The sequence below is a fragment of the Misgurnus anguillicaudatus genome, chromosome 25, assembly GCF_027580225.2.
Source record: "Misgurnus anguillicaudatus chromosome 25, ASM2758022v2, whole genome shotgun sequence".
In the NCBI taxonomy this organism is placed as follows: domain Eukaryota; kingdom Metazoa; phylum Chordata; class Actinopteri; order Cypriniformes; family Cobitidae; genus Misgurnus; species Misgurnus anguillicaudatus.
The window spans coordinates 17081700-17097913 of record NC_073361.2 but is presented as its reverse complement, the minus strand read 5'-3'; the positions used below and the strand labels follow the sequence as shown (position 1 = coordinate 17097913).

The 16214-nt window shown below is 38.0% G+C and overlaps 1 protein-coding gene across 1 annotated transcript; it reads right to left on the bottom strand.

Moving 5' to 3' along the window:
- Positions 1–12156: 12156 nt before the first annotated feature.
- Positions 12157–14801, bottom strand: pi15a (peptidase inhibitor 15a). Its single transcript, XM_055181813.2, has 6 exons — positions 14645–14801; positions 13940–14269; positions 13148–13266; positions 12939–13071; positions 12749–12864; positions 12157–12326 (listed from the first exon to the last, which is right to left on the bottom strand). Exons 2-6 carry the CDS (start codon positions 14216–14218, stop codon positions 12191–12193), a joined length of 783 nt encoding a protein of 260 aa, XP_055037788.1. The 5' UTR covers positions 14219–14269; positions 14645–14801; the 3' UTR covers positions 12157–12190.
- Positions 14802–16214: the final 1413 nt, after the last annotated feature.

Here is a 16214-nt window from a genome sequence, read left to right as displayed (position 1 = left end):
TCCAAGGTCTCACACATACTGTACTAATACAAATGTACCTTGAATGCATTGTAAGACACTTTTGATAAAAGCATTTAAATGCATAAATGTAAATGTAAGCACAAACTTGACAGTTTAATATGTCTTGGAGGTTCTCATTTGTTTTGCAGAATAAACTACAAGTTAACATTTATTAGTTATGAAGGATAAAATTCATAATAAAAAATAAAACTGTACATAAATTAGTGCCAGGTCTTGTTTTTATTTTAATAATCATAAAAATTAATTTCGCAATTGAAGCTTATGTTTTTACTTTTTTTATTTTGGCTCCTTCTGTATGGCAGCCATGTCTTGTCTTCCTTAACACGTGTACACGTGTTTAATGCTTACTGTAAATATTCAAGTATTCAAGTATCATTAGTCTCCTGTGTAGATTTACACAGCATAATAAACTGAATGAACCCAAAACTTGTGCTCAATGTCTCCCTCTGCTGTGTTCTGTAAATTTGGGTCCTCAGTTTCAGATTATCTATTTTGTAACTAAAAAATGATCATCATAAATAACTGTTTACTTTTACTTTAAGAAAATCATCCCACATGATCTGTAGGCCTAGGCCTATACTTTAGTGTTTACTAATAAAATTTCCAGACTCACAATAGTGTTTTTTTTTACTTTACCATAGTAGACATACTACAGTATTTACTACAGTATGTCAAATTCACTGTAGTTACAAAAGTATAGTATACTTTACCAAATATATACTACAGTATACCCTTAACTACAATTTACTGAGTTTAAAACGTTAACGTAACAAAACTATGTGTGTTTAGCTGTGTTTTTTTTATGATTACATGTTATTTTCATCTTGATAATCTGTCCCCAGAGGTTGCAGAGGTCTACCCTTAAATGTTTTAAAGGGTCTGTAATGTGCAATGATCTCCAGCGGATGGCGCACTGCCTGTATCTTCATGCGAATAAATAACTTTTACTACATTGCATTAAAAGCTTGGAGTCGCAAGATGGCGACAACGAGGTGTTCTAACTTATCTTTGCATTTTTTTTGTGAAGGAGAGGCACTTTACCATGGTTTTACTACAAAATAACCATGGTTTTGCTAAACCATGATTATTGTAAAGTAAAAGTAGTTTTGTCAATGGTAATAATACACAAAACACTTTTAAAAATGTTAATTTTTGTAATGGGTCCTGCTTCCAAGACAGCGAATACAGTTTGACATTGCAGACTTGACATGCCAAATTTCAAATGTGCATTACTAAATGATGTAAATATATATTTATACTTACCCAACATTACCCAACTGGTATGAGCCGCAGAGCAGGGCCAATCAGAGCAGAGCTCAACATTATTATTTATGACCCTTCCAAATAGGGCAAATATATTAAAGGTGCCACAGAATACATTGAAATAATCTGTTAAATTGTTCTTTGATATTTACATAGAAGGTGTGTAACTTTATTAAGTGCAAAAATTATCCAGAAATGTTTTTATGTCTCCATTTACAACCCTTGGATTTGTCCTTTGAATGATCTCACCAATTTCCATGTATAGTCAAAGAATATTTTGCTCATTTATCTGTGTCATTGTCACGGATCTCTGCATTTTTCCGTGTCCGTACCACAGACTTTCTTTTCCGTGTCAGTTTCACGTAAGTGTTGTAAAATTGTATAAACCAATAGTTGAAGTGACATCCTAACCCAAACGCGATGACACGGATAAATAAGCTAAATATTTTGTGACTACCACAGAAATTTATGAGATCAGGTTGAATGAAATGGATTATTTTCAAATTTGCCCTATTTGGAAGGGTCATGAATAATAATGTTGAGCTCTGCTCTGCTTGGCTTTGCTCTGCGGCTCATGCCAATAGCTCACATTAGAAGCATGTCGGGGTGTATAACTCGACTGTTACATCACAGTCGGTGTTATATTGAGATTGGCCTGTTTTTTGCTTTTGCATGCACAAGGTTTACATAAGAATGAGGAAACAAATGTGTTTGAGGCTCATGATATGTCATTACCATGTACACAACTCTTATTATTTATCTATGCCATTCTTATTCTATGGCATCTTTACAATTTCACTATTCACGTTTTCACAAATTCCCATGGATGGATTTTATGGGCAATTTCAACTAAAGAACAAGGCTGTAGAGAGATAGCCCTTTGTGTTATGAGAGAGCAGGCCTACACAAACAACATCAAGGCGATCAAATCAATGCCATGACACCATGTATGGTCAAACCGGCCACTGCTTATTTTTCTCGTTGAGAAGGGACACAACTCACTGGGTTACATCCTCAGAACTCCGAGACTCGAAATGGCAACCCACCAAATTCAACAAGATTTACAGCTGAGAAAGTTTTAACATCCGTGCGGCAACATCTGCGAGGATCTCCTGACATGTTTTATAGCTCTATAGCCCTTTCTTTCTGTCAGGCAGATGTGTAAATTCATGCTACTTTAGTCGTCATAAACCCAGTGGCGGCCGATTACTTATTTTTTGGAGGGTGCTCGATGCGAAGTTCGTCACAACATGTATGTAGCCCGTCATGTGTGTGGTTCCTTTTTTTAAAATATGTGTTCTGCACGTCGATTGAACCCGTGTGCATCACGTGTCTTGTCAAAATAAGTGCCTGCTGCATACGCGTCTAAAGGGTTTATGATAGAGACGTTCTGTTAAGTGAGTGTCTTGCGTGTATTTTGTGAATGTGAGTGTCCCTTTATCATAAATGGTTTTGACGCGTGTGCAGCAGGCACTTATTTTGACCAAACACATGATGCACATGGTTCACATGACACAACAAACACATATTTAGAAAACACAAGCAACAAACATTACACTCCGAACACTTATTTTGAATTTGCACCCACTGCATAAACCGCACAGTTGTATAATTTTAACGATTCTCCGCACACCTTCAATAAGAACATGTGATTTGCAGCAAAGAGGGAACATTTTGCCAAAATCACCTGAAGATATTTGGTCAGTTGCTTGGTTTCTGTACTTCAAGGGTTGTGCCTGGTAGGCCCGCCCACAGTGAAATCTCATTGATTTAAAATTTAATTTCACATAATAGGACTTAGGGTTTGGTTGTTAAGCTTGCTTTTGTTAGCCTCTGCCCTGGTACTGTAGATGTAGCGTAACAGCACCATCTGGTTCCTGAAAGCATCTTTCATCATTGATTTCTATTCATATTAGCAGTGCATTATGACATAATCATTGTAATAATGCCCAGTCTAATTATTATTAATAAATAACAACGTAATAATTTTCATCGTAACAACTGCATCTTCTTCCCGAAGCGCCGTTTGGAATTCGTCCTCCGTCTGTGTGTGCGCGCGTGTTTAAATGCACTCAAAAGTGCATACATGGAGAGACGCGTTTCAAAAAGCAAGCGAACAATCTTTCTGTTCTTGACAGGACACAAACAAAATGATCTCGAAAATACCACAGTATACTTTTTCTAATAAAAACATGTGTTTAAGTTGTCCTTGTCTTAATTCATGTATAATGCTGAAACAAATGTAGGCTTGTCAAAATTACAGTTATGCCGCTTACATAATCTTTACTGATATGGTCACACAAAAATCGCTGCAAAAGATGCTTTCCAACGGGTTTTATCGTAGTTTTTATTGACTTTTTTTAGATGTGCTGTGAGGTACAGTATTACTCCACGCCGGGAACGTTGTTTGTATTCTTGCAATTGGCAAAGGTGGATTATCGCCACCAACTGGGCTGGAGTGTCTATTATTCAAGCTCTCAGCGGAAGAATATACCGGTGTGAGACGTTTGGAAAAATAGGTCCACAAGTTTACAACGAATGCTAAAACACCTGTTGGAAAGCATCTTTTGCAGCGATTTTTGTGTGAGCATATCAGTGAACACCCCTCGGTGAGTTTCACGTCTTTGTAAACAAACGTTTAATGCATTTTAGGAAGGATTGTTCCAGTGCATCTATACAACCATTGTAGAGGTGGGGGATGATACAATAAACACCCAAAAATTCTCGGGCCAGCATCAAATGTCCACATTTCAGTCAAAACCATTCTATTTCATCATAAACAATCTGAAAACAGGGCTTTAAATACCAAACTTGTCCTTTAATGTCCTAATGATCAGCCTACTTATTTGTATGTCACACAGCTGACATGGAACGTTATTAACCGGTTTGGAAACTTTATTTTTTGTTCTAACCAGTTCAACAATGTCAATTTAAGGGTTGAACCGAAAACCGGAAACGTTAAAATAGTGTTTCTGTTCAGAACGTACCAATTGGGAAAAATCTGTTTCAAAGCCCTGATAGTAGGAGATAAAAAGCAACACATTTCAGGTTTGGTATCGACAAAGAGGAACTTGTGTCTTGTTGATGGGGCTTTAGAGGGACGAGAAAGTTGGGAAACACTGCTCAACACCATAAGCTTTACACAGCGGTGAGCTAAAAGAGACAGTTTGGCATTGCACAGGGGATGTTTACTGCCCGTTCTGTTGCTTTTGCAGCAGACCAGATCTAGTGTCTGTGTAGAGCTCCAGATGCTGGTGCTTTACTACCAGTTACCCTCCATTACACCAAGTACTGTGTTTTTCACTTTGTGTGTGTGTGTTTTGGGGGAACTAATATGGTTTTACAAAGGCATGGCTGCATAAAATTCGTTTTTAACACCTTAAGTACTGAGTGTATGTATGCATTAAATATATTCTAGTTAAATACTGTATATTTAATAATTTCCAAATGTATTGTGATTTCTATTTTTCTTCTTTCATACAGTATAAAGCTGCTTTGAAACAATGCAACATCTAACTATGCTGATAATATCCATAAATGAGCACACAAGCTTTCCACCAAACTGTATTTGGTAGCGTTACGCAAAGCCTTTTCTTCATTATGATGAACAGTTGCTTATTCTCATGTATCATGGAAAGTGGGGACAGGATTCAAGGGCCAGCAGAGTCCAGTCTGAACTTAGCCACCTCAGTCGTGAGGAAGGGGTGGGGGTGGAGGTGAACACATTTGTTGTGGGTCCCTGAAGAGGGAAACCAAGAGAGAGGAAAAGAGAAAAAGGACACAAAGAAATGAAGAATGCTATCTGCAATGGGTCCCAGCCCAGGAGACGTGAAAGACAAAATCAAGGGTGCCAAGTTTTCAGTTAGTTGCAAACCAAAGACACATTCATTCATTTCACTGGTCGGAGTTGGAAGAGTTTGGGTAAGCTCACAGACTCCCATGCCAGTTTATCACCTTAAGTTAAAGCCATTATATGAAAAATCCATAGCATTGGCAGTTGCTGTTGTCCGAAGTGACTTACAGGGCACTACAAGGTGTACAGTTTATGAGGACGTGTACGCTGCTAATGCAATGCTCTACCAGTTGAGCTACAGGCATACTATAGTAACATAGCAGACAATTTAATAATGAAAAGGGTTTTTTATAACAGTGGATTAATCTGCTATTGTAGTTTGGTGCCACCTCATCACATTGCGCTGTTGTACAGAAGAGTTGCTATGATAGTCTATAAATAGCGTTTGTGTTGGCACGGGCATATTTTAATGTTTGAATCTCAAAATTCGCACAGGTGATTCATGTGGTATTTTTCTTGCGGCTAGAATCTTGAGCCTGAGTCTTAGTTGCGGAGATCAAGCCTGTATTTACACACCTGAAACGCTAATTTCTACTTGAGCTGTGGTTTTACATTGCACACCATTTGTCATTTGACCCGGCCGGGAGCTTAAATCAAAAAAAGGTTGTATTGTGTAAACCTAATAAGGCGTATGAAACAATGAGGCTAGTTAGGAGTCAGATCAGATATACTCAGGCTTTGATTAATAAGTTTAGTTAATGGTTAAATATTACAGGATAAACTCTTGCAGAAACATTTGGGGGGGGGGGTAAAGCTATTTCATGCATTCTGACTTATTAACACTGGATTTCTCATGCTAAACATAGGCAAAGTATCAAAAAAGCTGTTGGACATATTACAGAGTATTTCTGTGCTGAATGCACTTTTCAAGTTTTTTTAAAGAGCACCTATTGTCCGATTCACGTTTTTACATTTCCTTTGGTGTGTAAGTGTGTATTAGTACATGTTAACAATATGCAAAAGGCACAAACAAAGTAAACGATGACGCGAGTTATCGTCTCCAACATAAATCTCTTTTCTTGGACTACAACAAACACATGGATTGTAGGCAACAGTTTACTTCCTGGGATTGGTGATGTAGACAAGACCGACATTATCATAATTCTTCATGCTTCGGACTCACAGCCTGTAAGTTAACTCCTGTTAGCAACTGAATCTTTCAAACATGGTAAGGAGCGTCACATTTCCGGCTGATGTCAGAGGTATTCGAGCGAATCACAAAGTACAGATTAGCTGGCATATCAGGGACACAGAGTTTTTCAAATCCATGCATTTCAGGAAGAAAGTGAAACACATTGTATTATACCAAATACACAAAATAGCATGTTTTTCAACAATGAAATAGGTGCTCTTTAAACATAAAAGATTCTTACGTAACAACCTTGCTTTATTTATTTTTTATGGCCAGTTTCAGTGCAGGAAGTACAGTGGAAGTCCTTATATGGGCACTAACTGGAATAGCGCACGCACACACACTGGGAAATTTCAGCTTGCTTAATTTCCCAATTAACCCAGCGTTATGGAAACAATGGATATACTTTGTTTATCACGAATAGCAGTGGAGTTGTGCGTGTGTGTTTGTTTAACACTGGATTTCATTGAAATGGGGCAGTCCCAACCGGGTCACGAATCAAGTAAAAGTGCATTAAACTGCGTCTGTGTTTTGTTGGCCATTGGCGTGAAAGTGCATGTAATGTAAACGACACAAAATGTAATGAATCATAAGTTATCCAGAGATAGTGGAATAATGTTGTGTGTCTCAAAGAGCTCGGATTTATTCTGAATGTATTGGTACAGCTGATCTGTTTTATATAAATCTGATAAAACTTAAGACTTTTTGCAGCACTACTCTAGGTACTCAAGATTAACACAAGATTATCAAAAATCGCGTGCGTTATGTGAGTTTAAAACGTGTTATTTTAAGGAATAGTATGTAAGAAATGTATAACAATTAATCATAAAATGGCCCTGATATGTCACTAGACAGAAATCATTTTCATTTCAAATACTTTTATCACTCACAACAGCGTTCCAGCCAGAATATTGTCATTTAAAAATTGGAGTTGCAGCCCTCAACTGATGTTGATGTTGTCATGTTGTGTATTGGCCACCAGTTTTGTGATTGCAATACCAGTTTTGGCCACAATCCTACATACTGGCTGTTTCTCAATTCTAAGAACGCAAAGAATGGACTTGCGTTCTCGTGGAGACTGGTCTTGCAAGGCGACCTTGGAAGAACGAACTCAGAAGGTCGCTAGAACACAGAACGCACTTGAATTGAGATGAATGTGCGATCTTCCTGTTGGTCACATGACCTCCCCAGATTTCAGCGCGCAAGTCTGCACTCGATGCATCCTCGATATCAAGAACTCATCCGGGTATTTTCACGCGTGCTCTGTACTTATGTTCTTGAGAATTGAAATTGAACTTCAACTGTTAATGGTGACGTAGAGCGAGGACGCAAGATCGCTAAAGAACGCATATTGAGACAGCCACTGTTCCTTTAATGAACCTCATGTCAGTTTAAACGTGTATCCTGTCTGACAGAGGTCTGTTCCACACAAAATCCCTTTGTATGCCTTTAAAGAGATCTAAAATGTAGCACAGAGGTCAAACTTTATGTACAGTATTGCATTTCTGGTTGTTTTATTCATTTTTGTCCTGATTCAAAAGCACCATACTTCCACTTCCTGTGAAACTTCAGCCTTCATGTGAAACCCTTTTAAATTCTTTTGCATATTATTCATAACTACAGTACCGAATTCCATTAAGTCTGCAAAAGGATACAGTAACCTTCAGTCTTTGTATGTCATTGGCTGGATTGCGGTCCCTTCTCACAGCTGGAAGTCTGCAGAGAAACGTCTGCATCTGTCCAATAGATCAAAACGAATCTGGCATCATATTTCACTGTGATTTTTGCACACTTTTCCCAAGTCTGCGGATTTTGGTAGCTGTGAGAATGTGTCCGTCTGCCCCACCCTCGACCAAACAGAGTGCACGAGGCAGGGCCTGTAGCTTTCACCGGGTTCATCGGTTTCATTTGACTCTCGTAAGATCACGTGCGTATTGTTTGCGTAGAAAAACTGGGCCAATGTCAACGTTTTCCTAGAAAGATTTAATTGTAACCAGTTCTCATATCAAAGACGTGTTCTTACAATTACAATGCATAAGTGGGAATGAAAACAGAGCATCAAAAGAAGGCAGAAAGTCTCAGAAAATCCAATAATTCATATAAGATCTGTCTGTTTCTGAGAAAGTGAGAGAAAAGGGAAGAGAAATATACTTTTGATTAACATTGACTCAAGAAAAAACAAACTTTGAAGCAAAATGATTTTCAGCTTTATTCAACTATACAAAATATATCTGCATAAATACGACATTAATTTAAACATTGAACACATATGTTTCAAATAATACTGGTTAAAATGCATTTGTCCTTATATGCAAAGTCCAAGCCAAAATGATTTCCAAAACTGAGCCTTAAAACTTTAAGAAAGTCTCACCATAAAAGTCTTTTGTCACTGGACTTGGGCATGGATTATTTGACAGCTGTGATAATCTGAATTTTCCAATGATGCACACAAATGCAGGTATAAATAACAAACACTTGCTTTATAATAAAATAGATAATTTGTATAAAAAGACTATGTACAGTATACAGTTCATTTCATATGATAAATACCTTGTTACTGAAAAAGTTGTCATTTAGGCATGCTGTTTTGCAATTGATGCAAACCCCAAATTGACATTACATATGCTCATTAAATCCAGCACCATATTTTCAGAGGTCTACAATGACACAATAACATTTTTGAGATACAATCTATTATGACAACAAACAAACGTCATCTTTACAGAAAGTCTTGATAAATTGTGTGACACTAACATATTTGACATCCTTAATCTGCAGAAGATAAATGAGTAATGGCCCTTTAAATCTCCATCTCCACATTGCTGCAGAATGGTGTTGGTAGACTCCCTAAGTGCTTTAGTGATGCAGTTTAACAAGACATGAGTAAAATCAACACATTGTATAAATGCAATACACATATCCCCCCCCCATTGAGTGCCACTGTTTTGCATTCATTGTACAGACATGTACTGGTGAGTTAATGATAGATGTATGTACAAAATGTTAAAAAAAATCAAATTAATAACCTTCTAAAAAACATTTTAAAAAACTATTTAAGGTGCACTTTTTATATAAAACATGTTTTTATATCGATCTGCCTTAACATTCGTGAGAGTACAGCATAATTTTCCATCCTGTTACATGCACAATTTCTTAACCTCTAGCACACCTTTGAAGACCTTATAATTGAAAGGTCAAATGTGTAGTTTAAAAAATAACAAAAATTATTAGAGATGCACCGATAGAAAAAAATTCACCAATACCGATGGGAAAAGTTACTTTTAAAAGTAATTCATTACAATATTAAGTTACTTCCCCAAAAAGTAACTAATTGTGTTACTTAGTTACTTTTCATGGAAAGTAATGCTTACATTACTTTTAAGTTACTTTTGCGTTACTTTTTCATACTTGGCTGAGGCTTGATCTCTTTCAGGCCTTGCAGGTGTTTTTTATGATCGCAAAAATGTCAAGCTCTGGCCTGCCATCTTCGTTTCTGACTCAAACTGTTCTCGCCCAGGCGCACAGAGTGCGTAATTCTACGTTAATATGTTCACTTTATTTCAGTACATTATTTTATTTTTCAATTGAATTAATTGAACTGAAAAGTAACTCACATTACTTTTTTTTAAACATAACTTAAATATTAATGTGTACATTTATAAAGTAATGCATTACTTTACTCTTTACTTCGGAAAAGTAATATTATTACGTAATGCGCGTTACTTGTAATGCATTACCCATAACACTGCCGATAGTTGACTATCCAGACTGATAGCTGCCGATATGGATAGTTTGGTGGTTATATTAACTTGCATTAACTAAATTCTGAAGATTACATTTTCTGAATCTTATACGTTCATATAATGTTGAACATCAAACTAGTGATGTTTCTTTACATTTTCTATACACAGAGCTCAAATTCATTGAATTTTCCTGTTCTCTTTTGATTTACAGGATATATATTGACCAGGATACTATCAGATGTTTTTAAACTATCAGGCGATAGAGTGAAAAATAGCTTTTCTCGGTCGATATCGATTATTGGTCGATATATCGGTGCATCTCTAATAATTGTTTTCAAACAGGTTTCCCAAAAACCTCCCCTTTGTGCCATTGATACAGTAGCTCCTCCCCAAACTCACACAATTGGTTGATTTACCATTGCTATGTTGGGCGAGCTGGGTAGGTCCAACAAACAGAGCACCATTTTAAAAGCACCACAGAACCAAAGTGTGTACACTTCTAAGGAGACGTAGTCTATAAACGACCTACTTACTGTATATGCAAATACACAAATTAAGCCACGTACACACCACGCCAACGATTTGACAGGCAGGTTTTGAGCATCATCTGACTTAATTTTTTCGTTGTGCACCGTCCGCTCAAGTAAGTCACCATCGCCTTTTTTTAGCCGATTGACCATCTTGATTTGGTGAGTCGGATCATTCTGATTGGCTGTTTGGTATGGCGAACCAGTGCACAGCAGTGGCACCCCGTCACTGCTTATCCGAGGGGTGCAAATTCTAAATACGTGTTCGGAGTGTCATGTGTGTTGCTTGTGTTTTCAAAATATGTATTTGTTGCGTCATTTGAACCATGTGCATCAAGTGCTTTGTCAAAATAACTGCCTGCTAGACACGCATCAAAACCGTTTATGATAAAAGAGACGCTCACATTCACAAAACACACAAAAAACACTCCCTTAACAGTAAACTCTGATTACACATGAGAGTATGCGAGTATCTGGCAAACGCGAGCGTCTCTTTTATCATAAACCCTTTAGACGCATCTGCAGCCGGCACTTATTTTGACAAGACACGTGATGCACATAGGATCACTCAACGCGCAGAACACATATTTTGAAATTACGAACCACACATATGAGGGGCTACATACATGTTGTGACGAACTTTGCATCAAGCGCCCTCAAAAAAAGAAGTCACTGGCCGCCACTGATGCACTGGAAGAAAAACGGAAGTGACGAAGCAAACAAACGACAAAGTCAAGCAAATATCTGCTTTTTTTTCTTATACGTGAATATTTCAAACAGATATGGCTTAAGACATTATAGATATGTCATGTAGATTTGTGTGAAACTGGCACTATCCCAGCAGTCTTAAGCGCTTCCGGTTTCCCGTTTCGATTATAATGAACACCCTACTGCCACCTGCTGATACGGAAAGTTATCTTATCTCACACAGGCGCAGGCCGGACGTGCTACTTAGCCGCTGTCTGTTTGGTGTGTCAGGGCAACTCTGGACCCAAACGTAGCCAACACGTGGGCAACGTGAGCCAACCTCACACTCTGCGCGGCTTTGTTGGCATAGGTTTTGTGTTTCCCTACCCTTAGACTGTGACAGAAAGAGGTATCTTAAATTCAAGACGAGCTTATTATCTCAGATGAAGCACTTAAATTTAGCCCTCAGCTAAATCAAAAAAGCTGCTTGTTGAATGTTTAACTTGGACTTAAACATCATTAATGGCAGGGATGAAAAACTAGCACCACCAACTATACAGCAATGAATCCAGGAAAATTAAGGGAAACCGTAAGGGATTGAGTTCTAGACACCCATTAAACTTAGTCTGGGAATATGCTGACACGGTTTAATGGGAGTCTCGACAAATAAGGCTACGGCTTTCATAGTTACTCTGAATACTGTAAGCACCAATCATATCTTGACAGATCACAGTAGAGTCCCATTACTAAACTGCCTATATATCCAATAAATGAATCCATAAACATAACAATATCAATATGGACATTGAAAAATAATTTATGAACATATTTAATAAAAAAGCATGCTGCCTTGCAACCCACGGTCCTATATGGCCCATATGTACAAAAAGGGATGCAGGAATGTTGTGCAAATTCCCATGAGGGAGAGTGTCTCTGTGATGGGGCACGTGCATTTTGTCTGTGCTTATTTGAACCAGTGCAGGTAATTTGAGTTCACAGCAGGAAAGCACATGTTGTTACTGCATGATCCTCCATAGCTTGGAGGGCACATGGAACAAGGTACACCTACTTTATATGGGGCTTCACCAATCCAGTTCCCCCTGTAAGCAACAACAACAACAGTACGCATTTATTTGTAGGCAGTGTACATACTTAATGGAAAGCAAGAGTTAAATCAATCTGGGTTTACTATAACCAGTTCTCAGCCACCAAGTCAAGTCTTTAGGTTAAAAATAACAGTAGCTTAACGATTTTCGCAAGTGTACTACCTTGCAAGATCAAAGAAAGGAGGTCAAGAGTCACATGCTAGACAATATTATGGTTCTTTGATTTCGGAATTAGAGGCAGAATTCCACAAAAATTCCACATGCACAAGAATGCAAGAGGTCGTCTAGGTCTTTGAACCACAAGGCACCATGCACGTCCACGACAGAAATGTTTTTAACGTAGAAGTGTCAAGTTGCCCCTCTCATGTTTGTGCATCTGTAGGCTTAATTACAGAGTTTTACTCAACAGCACTTACTTTGGAGAATAGTTGCACACCAAGTATGTTGCCCTCTTCCATACGGATCCCCAGACGTTCATATTATGGCACGTGTTGACGGCACATCCTATTTTGTTTGAGGTTGCCCACACCATCTAATAGCAACAACAACATATGATTAATATGGTTACATGTAGATTATTATAATGCGCCAAAATAATCAACTCACTTGAGTATAATGAGTACACATGGGTCCATAGCACTTTAGTGGGCATCTGGGATTGCAGTCACGGGGGTACGGAAAAGTGTAGTCCTTTACTTCATCATACCATGGCTTCACAAGTTGCAGAATGGACCTATATCTGCAAAATTTAAACTTTGTTTAAAATGACGCAATTATATGCACACGCACTATAAAATAAGTATAAAGATACACACCTTCCCGTTCGTACTGAAAGGTTCTGACCCAGAAATCGTAGAAGACTTTGAGGACCATGATCCCAAATACATGTGGACGCCCATTGCTCTGCTGTCTTTGCAAGAGTGTCATCCCAGACCTAAGACATACGTAAAATACACTCCTTTAATGGATTCCTGTGCAGTAAATCACTTTGTAAATAGTCCTTATTTAGAGGAAAGTGTTGGGTTTCTAGCGACTCGTGCAGATATATGAGTCCATAATAAATGTAGACCTAGCCAACACATCTACAAAGGGTGTTTGTTGTCTCTTTGACAGCATTACAAAAAAAAAACACTGATTAAACAGTGATCCACTGAGTCTTTAATGATGGTATTGATGAAACAAAGAAAGCTGTGTCAGCACTTTTTCCGACCACAACAGACTGTTGCATAATAATAGTACTGAAAGATCAGTTCATATTACAAAAGTCCATGCATACTGTACCAGAATAATGACATTTGATTATATCTACACATTTCAAATACCACATTTCCATGACTCTGCACTTTCTAAGTATTTCTAAGCACATTGATCTCTGCTGTAGAGGATCTACTTTGGTGGTCCCTGCCAATTAAATCTGCCCAACAGCTGCTGGTGCCAAATGGACACGTTTGTCATTTCTATATCCCAGCCTACGTAAGGGTTCAACTACAACTACAGCAGGCAAGATTACACAAGTATCATTACACAAATAAAAACCAAATGAACTGCCAACGTTACGGTTCAGAAACATGCAACTGAGAGCAATATCAAAGTAGGCTAAGACTCACCATGTATTCCATGTTGGATGCCGGTGGAAAAACTTTTCCTCTGACTTTATTATGATAGTCAAGAATGGCAAGCATGTCATTCTGGGAAATATAACGCTTCCTTCTGGTTTTGGCTGGAGTCGCGGGCTCGGTGAGATATTTAGGAGGGGAGAAGGCGGTATCAGTGAAATTGGTGGCTGGCGCAGATGAAGACAGACTGGGATTAAAGGCTGCCAGTGCACTTGCTCCACAGGATATACACAAGAGCAACATGTCGATAGCCAAACGATTTGCGTTCATGGTTGATGTCTGAGATGTGCTAAACTGCGATTTTCCTTTCGTGGAAACTGCCTGTGAAATGCAAACAGAGAATGCTATTATTAACCCTATTCTGTCCGTCATTTAACCATATAATGTAGATTACTCTGTGGTAAGATTTATGCTACGGATCTTACGTGTAATACAAAAAAGTACAAAAATTAGAAAAAAAATAACGTTTTTTAATTTAAACTCCAATTCAACGTATTTTTTAAATTAATATTAATCATATTTGCTACAACACAATGTATACAATTAAACAATTGCTTTCTATTATTTCTTTATTATTTTTTCCATTCGTTTTTCTAAGCTGCAAAACTGTAAAAAGCGAAACTTATTTGAATGAGTCTTACTTTACCAACGGTCATTGATTGTTAAAAAAAAAGCAAATTGCTGTAATATTCATACCTTCTGATATAAACACGTCTCTTCTGTGCCTGGGTCTTAATAATGTAGCAGCTTTGAGTCTTTAAATCTTTGAAAAGTCTCTCTTTCTTTCTCTTTCTTTCTCTCTGTGCTGAGACGCGCTGCCGGTTTATATACGGCTGAGGTGCCGGTGCAGGAAATGTTCCGGCTTTGAAGGTGCGCGCGGTTCCGCCCCGTCCGTCACCTGAAACGCGACATCATCGGAGACGTAATACTCAAGTTTCTTATATCAGTTTCCTGGCAGTCGGATCCAAGTAGACTTAATCAAAACATCTGCTTTTAGTTTTCACAGCTGGCAGGAGTAGAAAAGACAACAAAAGATAAGCGAGTGAATAATCTAGTGACCCCATAATGCAGAGTAGTTCACTGCGACTTGTGCCAAATATGAATTCAAACTAAAGGATATGTTAACCCTAGAAATTAAAATAAGCATTGCAGTTTTATTTGCATTTTAATCATCTTTATGTTATTTGCATACCATAAATTGACATTTGCAAAAACGATTGTGATTGCGTAAATATACTGTAATAAGGTTGGTAACTTGACACAGTAATGCATTTAAAATACAGCAATAATCTTACAATGGCTTAAACAGTCAAGTTATTGTGACATTCAAGAATACCTGGAAAAAGTCTCGCATTTTTATAAGTTAGGGCTGAGTACCAGGTCGACTCTTTGTCTAATGATAATTCATTAGCCTGTGCAGATTTCATTTATTTGACTCAACTTAAATCCATCCAATCCAGCATGCCGTAGCAGTTAGTGAGCCATGGGCAAAACCCCCTCAGCATTTTCTTTGGCAGCTGGTGCACAAATTAAAGCAATGTGACGCAGAAGCAGCCCCCCAACCCTGCCCCTCTTCACAAACGCTGGTGGTTTCCAAACTTTCTTGGACGTGATAAAGTTGTGAGATGAAGCAGTCATACAACTACATTATGAAATCTGTATCAATTTTATGAGGCAGTCCGTTTGTGATGGGTTTGCAAAAGGGTAATGACAGGAAGGAGCATGCTGGTTAAGATCTACTGTATTGCGTACGTCATAATGCTTTAAACTGTTGGGACACTGTGTGACTGCTGTTTGAAAATATTTATTATTATGCATATTATGCAATAAGAAAAACGAACACTTACAATTTGTATGATATGCTTCTACTGATGTTTGACCATTTTTTGACCACATATTCCAGCAGATTTTAAGAAACATGTCAGTTATGTCATTAAGCCACAAGTTAAGCAGCACATGCAGTCAAAATAAATTTGCTCTCCTCCTCCATTGAAGACGAAGAGGGCCAAGCACCTATTTCATTGCTAAAAAAACAATGTTATTTTGTGTATTTGGTGTAATACAATGTGCACGGATTTGAAAACCTCTGTGTCCCTGATTGGCCAGCTGAACTGTACATTGTGATTGGCCTGAATACCTCTGATGTCAGCTGGAAATGTGACGCTCCTTACCATGTTTGAAAGATTTAATTGCTAACAGGAGTAACTTACAGGCTGTGAGTCCAAGCGGGATGAATTATGATAATGTCGGTCTGCGAAATTTATCA

Excerpts from the sequence above, each read along its gene's own strand:
- pi15a (XM_055181813.2), bottom strand. The coding sequence starts at position 14,218 with ATGAACGCAAATCGTTTGGCTATCGACATGTTGCTCTTGTGTATATCC. Across the intron at positions 13,267-13,939 it reads CATCCAACATGGAATACATG|GTCTGGGATGACACTCTTGC; the intron begins GTGAGTCTTAGC and ends CGTATGTCTTAG. Across the intron at positions 12,865-12,938 it reads TGTGTACTCATTATACTCAA|ATGGTGTGGGCAACCTCAAA; the intron begins GTGAGTTGATTA and ends TGTTGCTATTAG.